This window comes from Maniola jurtina, chromosome 4 (assembly GCF_905333055.1).
Source record: "Maniola jurtina chromosome 4, ilManJurt1.1, whole genome shotgun sequence".
Lineage (NCBI taxonomy): Eukaryota > Metazoa > Arthropoda > Insecta > Lepidoptera > Nymphalidae > Maniola > Maniola jurtina.
Window position 1 is genome coordinate 11,691,271 of NC_060032.1, and position 6,509 is coordinate 11,697,779.

General features: G+C 37.9%; 1 protein-coding gene across 1 annotated transcript; it reads right to left on the bottom strand.

Moving 5' to 3' along the window:
* Positions 1-893: 893 nt before the first annotated feature.
* LOC123864941 (multifunctional protein ADE2) lies at positions 894-6,471 on the bottom strand. Its single transcript, XM_045905722.1, has 8 exons — positions 6,299-6,471; positions 4,968-5,171; positions 3,633-3,890; positions 3,181-3,306; positions 3,014-3,099; positions 2,293-2,461; positions 1,711-1,928; positions 894-1,143 (listed from the first exon to the last, which is right to left on the bottom strand). The coding sequence occupies exons 1-8, from the start codon at positions 6,315-6,317 to the stop codon at positions 946-948; spliced, it is 1,278 nt and encodes a 425-aa protein (XP_045761678.1). The 5' UTR covers positions 6,318-6,471; the 3' UTR covers positions 894-945.
* Between the last annotated feature and the right edge of the window lie 38 nt (positions 6,472-6,509).

Here is a 6,509-nt window from a genome sequence, read left to right on the forward strand (position 1 = left end):
GACAGCCGAACGCAACTCCGCCACCACTGCCGAATCCCTTCGGTGGGGATAACGCCATATAAAGCTATGCGAGCTCATTTTTAGGATTATTGTTCTATCGTGCGCATTGTAAGCTGAAACTATGTCCATTTGTGTAAACAAGTGTAAATTATATAAATAGTAACAATAACAAAGTAACAATAGTAATAAAGCAATGAGTGATTTGTATTAGTGTGTTTAGTGAAGTGATATAATAAATTTGGGCGATTATACTGATTTGCTCTTTTTATTTAAACCCACTGTTTCAATTGTGATATTCGATGGAATGTGTCCTTTATAAAGTTTTTTTTTAAATCTAGTAGGTTTAATCAACGCGATGATTACTTAAACATAAATAATTGATATAATTGATAATATTATAAAAACATGCCTGTCTCATCATCCGTAACTAACTATAAGGGACGAAATCTTAACGGCAAAGTTTTTACTTCTAACAAACACACAGGACGTGTTAGACCTAAGCATCTCCTTAAACTAGCGTTTCTTATAATAATAACCATGAACAAAATGTACAGGTATAACAATACGTTTATAGACGTGTTTTTTCGAAGTTGCCTTTTTTCTGGTCAGTGGAAGTAGCGAAGACATGATAATTGATAATGACGTGATACAATCCTTAGTAAATTGCGGCTTTAGTCCTTACTTTAGTCATACAAATCTAGTAACTATAGGTAGTCGTACTCGTATGATAGCATAATTTAAATAGGTTCGGACTTCCGGGTGTTTTTATGCACTAGCTACCCTTGCTACTTCTTTAAATCTCATACATGAAGAAAAGCCAAGTCAGCACATACAGTAGCATTGGGGTACCTATTAAGTTTATTGGCTTTTTAAAATCGAATTCTTCAGACCTGTTTCATTAATTAATTAAGACAATTTTCCTTTAATCTATAAAACAATGTAAAATTAAACTTTTTGGTTCCGGAGTTTCTTGTCAGCGAATCTTAGAGATGTAGCCATTTCTAACTGTTTGACTCTAAGACGGGCCCATACGAGGTAGTCTTGTAGGCCGATGATTTGAGCTGCCATGATAGCTGCGCTGTCGGGGTAGACGACGGTTGCGCATCCCAGGCCTGATGGCACTGATAGAGATGACCAAATGTCCTGAAACCAGGAAACACATAGTTAGTTACTTTTTACAAGCAGGCAATGTTACCAGCCCATGAACTATTCTGCAACACCAGAATAATCGTTGTCAGCTATCAAATAATAATTGTTTGGTTTTTAAAGAGGGATCAGGGATATTACATAGGCTCATTCTACAATTTGGATGTAGTCAGTAGTAATTTAATATGTAGTAGGTACATACATAATTAATTAAATACCTACAGTATGTAGCGACGATAGGGTGATGTGTCGGTTCGAGGTATGCATTGAGGGGCAGGGATTGAGATCCATCAGAACTATGCAATTTCTACAGCCTGCACACCCCTTTTCTACTAATAAAGACTAGAAAATCACCGCTAGGGCCAAACTATGACGGTAAGACTCTAGTCTTTTTAGGCCATAACGAAGCTAAGTAAATCGCATATCTGTGAGAAAAAGGCCGGGTTAAGAGGCTATTACTCTAAGCTAACCCTAAATAACCAAATCACTCAAGAAGATACTAAAGATCTAAGCACGATTCATAAAAAACATGATTTTTTGAGCCGAATTTTCCTGTTTACCAACCTGAACAAGTTTATCCGAAGGTGGCGGGCAGTTGATCACAGGGTATGAAGTGTTACCAGAAAGAACTGGTCCCAGGCCGTTAGACCGTCCAGCTACAGCGATGAAGACGAGCGCTCCATGCGTGTCTTCATATTCTTGCATGATGCGTAGGGTTTCTTGCGTGGCTTTGTGAGCAGAGGTTATGCGGAGGTCTACGTCTAGGCCGAACTCACGGGCAGCTAAAAATATAGATGCATATTCAAATACACAAATATTGATGATTTGAAAAGACTTCGGACTTTATTTCAGCTGCACCGTCTAAAGGAATCGTAAATAGTTCGACTATTTTAAAAATTTAAGTACATTTTAGAAAATAACAAATCGAGAAGTTTTCGTAGTCCCAAATACCTTTAGGATGAGCGTTTTAAAACTACTAGAATGTCTAGAAACCAATTTTTTTTTTTTAAAATAAGTATAGAGTAACTTTTTTACGTTTATTTTTGGTATCATTTGATTTTGTTCCTTATTGTTTGGCCAAAAGAATGTAGGTTTGGAAACTTTAGATCAGAACGGAATCTTTCCATACATCTACTTTATAGTTACCTTTGGCAATTTTCTGGCAGTGCTCTTGATCTGCCGGCGAACCCATAAAAACGACGACTTTGTGATGGACAGTTGGCTTCAGATGGTCGAGCTGATCTTTGACCCACGTGAAGTTGCGCTTAACTGTGTCTAAATCAGCTGCAGTGACGTTTGCCAAGTTCCTGTACACCTAAGAAAATTGCCCATGAAATCAGTCGAGGAATTTAGCCACTCTCTAGCCGCTGCAGTACAGTGATCAGCTAACAAGTTGAACAAATGCGCAGTATCAGATTTTAAGGTCTTTTTGGCGGACCGACACGCGAGGTGATTTCTACCACTTGGGAGCACGCGACTGGTTGATCGCCAATTGTCTCTCGCGATCCGTCGACTTTCATCCACTGCGTCGTTGTTTAGCTCGAGTTATTTTTACAAAATAATGTTAATAAATTGCAATTATTTTGTGCTACTCATACAAGCCAATAGGGAGTATTGCGACATGGGATGATTTCAGATGTAGTGGTATGGGACCTCTTGTAATTTTTTCCCCAATACAGTGATACTTTGCATAGTTTCACCACGATGGGCTGACGACATGAAGAGGGTGGCTGGATGAGGAAGGCTGAGGGTCGTGCGAGGTAGCGCTCATCAGGGAAGGTCTAGGAACTTAATATGTCAAAACGTGATCATCCACAAGCCATCAATATCAATAATGGTGATGATAAATGATAATGATAATAGTTACCTGTTTGTCTACCATCAACCTCTTATCACCAGATGGCCAAAGTCTCCAGGAATCGGAATCGATGACGTCAGCCAAAAGAATATTACCTAGAAAAATATTTCTCTTACAGTTCCAAGTATCAATAAGACAAATAAAAGGTTATCGTATTGAGGGCAAAAGGTAGATACCGTCAACGTCAACTCCGAACTCGATTTTCATATCGATAAGAGCACAATCTCTGAGCGCCCACGCCTTCTCCAAAATTTCAAAAACTAGAATTGTTACTTTGCGCATATAGTCGACTTCATCTTGACCTAAAGAAGAAAGTTTAAGCTGTTATATTATATTATGAATATTGGTAAAATTCCTTCTCTGAGGAATTCAATAATGATTTTTTTTAAATATGTAAGCAATAGGAATAGCAAAAGGAACGATGTCCAGCTTTAAGTCTGGCGTGTTCATTTTTACAAGGAATAAGTAGAAATGTAATGCCGAGTTTCTTGCTGGTTCTTCTCGGTAGGAAAGGCATTCCGAACCAGTGGTAGATGCTTTTGACGATTCGAAAGAACTTGTAAAAGTCTAATTGAATAAAAACATTTTTGAATTTGTAAGCGCCAATTTTTAACTTCTTTCCACTTACCAATAACAAGACCATTAAAGGTGAATTTTGCAGACACAATCTGTTCTTCAGACCATTGTGGATCATGATTTGCGTCATCTTTGAAGAATGTCTCCTGCTTGGGCGGTGTGAAACGGAAGCCCTCTGGTACCCCTGGGTTACGCTTTAGAAAAGAACCGGTGGCCAATCTTCGGGTCACCCATTCGATTGGCACCATCTCGCATTTTTTAGAGATGAATGCTGTTGGTGAAGCCACTTTGACGTAGGATGTTTTGATGCCTGAAAATAACCGTTAACGTGAAATAAATCAGATTTAATTTAGAGAACCTAGAACGTACAACAAAACCAATTTTTGACCTTAACCAGATATCTGATTTTGTACATTTTTCATTTGATTGGTTATTAATGTTAGTGTCTAGACAAGTTGAATTAACTATTTTTAGACCAAACCCTTTGATTAATTTTAAAATTTCATCCAGTTACTATGGATGATAAATACAATAATCAAAATCATTAAGGTCATTTTCGTCACTGACCGAATGGTGACCGACATTGACACTAGATTTGGTATCTATAATTGTTAAAATATGAGCCGATATTGTGTATTTGTTTCATAATGATTACGTAGGAAAGACTATCGGTGCTATTTTCTACTTTGGGTCACAGGTGTCAGCTAAACAATCGCAAAGATTGCGCGATATTTCAACAACTTTATTTATCTTTGCATTTTAAGCATTTCTACTGCACAGGGATACAATAATTATAATTAGCTTGTCAAACATACAAATTATATACTTAACTAGCCGATGCCCGCGACTTCGCCCGCGTGGATTTAGGTTTTTTTTGAAATCCTGTGGGAACACTTTGTAAGCCTATGTGCTAGTCCAGGATATTATCTATCTCCATTCCAAATTTCAGCCAAATCCGTCCAGTAGTTTTTGCGTGAAGGAGTAACAAACATACACACACACACACGCACACACACACATACAAACTTTCGCCTTTATAATATTAGTGTGAAGTGTGAAGTGTGATTATGAGTTTTCTGATGCACAGTGAGGATGTAGGTATTCATGAGGAGCGTAAATTTTCTGTGAAACTTTAAGTACACCTCAATAAGAGGGTGTGGCGAGGAACCCTTCTAAACCCTTTTAAGGAAAATGCTGGGCTTCCTATTTACAACTTGCTTCTGCTGGAGCAGCATGATCATTGTTTGCAGTTTAAGTTCTTATGTCCCCTTCTTCCCTGAGAAGGTGACCCTATTCTTCAGTGGAAGGATATGAAGTTACTTTACTGTTTCATTACAGATTGTTCTGATATTTGTTTAATTCATTACTCCAACAAAGTAAAACTCACCAGCAGCCTTGAGGATCTCGAACACCTTCCCATTTGTCTGGTTGGATATGGCAGCTTTGCCTTCCATGTCGTGTGCTTTGACGCCATCTCCAGCTGTGATCCTGTCTTTATTCAGCAGAAGACAGTGGCCAGGCTCATTTGGGAGGTCAAACACTTGCTTCGTCTTTCCCTCGATTATGAGTTTGCCGAGTTTGTAGCCACCAACTGCCAGCAATAAAAGAATCAAAAAGACATGAATGGTGGAAAGTTTCAGCGAGAGTTAAGCTAGTGTTATTCTGTACTAGAATTAATTGAAATGTTTGAGGACCCTAAAAAGCTCACAAAGAACCCTTTTCTAAATCATGTTAGGAATACTAATGTTCTTTAAAAGCGCGCCGATGAGATAGTAGGTAGATTTGTGTGCAATATGCAGTAAGCCTGCCACTTGACGGTTATTGGAGCACGATTTATGGAATTAGGTATGTAGCTACCGAATAAGACAAATTGCTAAGCTGAAAAAACCGGTCATGTTGATGATGTTACTACAAATTCACGGTTTTCGGATTTTTTGCTTGAGGTACCTGTGCTAAAGACTACCTTGCCAAATTTCATCATTCTAGGTCAACGGATATATAGTCCTATAGGTAGATTTTGATGGCCTCGACGGGTATTGACAGACACGACAGACAGACAGACAATGAAGTGATCCTATTATATTTCTTTTTAAGGTACAGAACCCTAATAAGCTAGTTTATACTCGCATTTTAAAAATTACGTACGTAAATAACTAGGTACCATGTATTTATTATGTAATTTTAATGATGGTATTTATATTGGCTTATTTGTGCGGTATCGCACCAGACAGATAATTAGCGGTAGTTACAACTTTGCCGATAGATAGGGTGCTAATGAGCTGCTGTCGTATCCCTCCACATTCTAATTAGTTAGGTAGGTACCCAAGTATATTTAATTAAACTTAAGTAAAGTAAGGTAGGTAGTTAAGTAATATCAATACCTACCTACTTAGTTTATTAATCTGAGAGCGAGGTCATTATGATAAAAATACCTAAATCAGAAATCAAAAAAGCAATCACATGTTTATTTAGACACTCTCTGCATTATCCTATAAAAAATTGATCAATTCATAATATTATTCCAAGGCCGAATCATGATATTTTGTAGGTTGTACGGAGATAAACTGTACCTACTCACCTACACATAAGTTTACCATTACAATATTTACGAACACAAAGGCCGGTGTAAGTCCGCCCAAATTAAAGTGTACGTCATTGCGAGTACCTCCCAAGTTAAATATTTACAGTTTAAATTAGTCGTATTGATCAAAAACTTACCTTCTTTTGGGTGAGACATCTTTTCGTTTTGCCTGGGGCGAGAATCAGCAATATAGTTTATTGAAGAGAGAAGATCACACGTCAGGCCTGGAGAACAGCGGGTGCCTTTTATAAAGTTTTGTCCAGCAAAGATACCCACGTGCTTTTGTAGGCACCATTTGACAGCTGACAGGTTGATCAACTGACACAACTGATAAGTTATTATACTGGG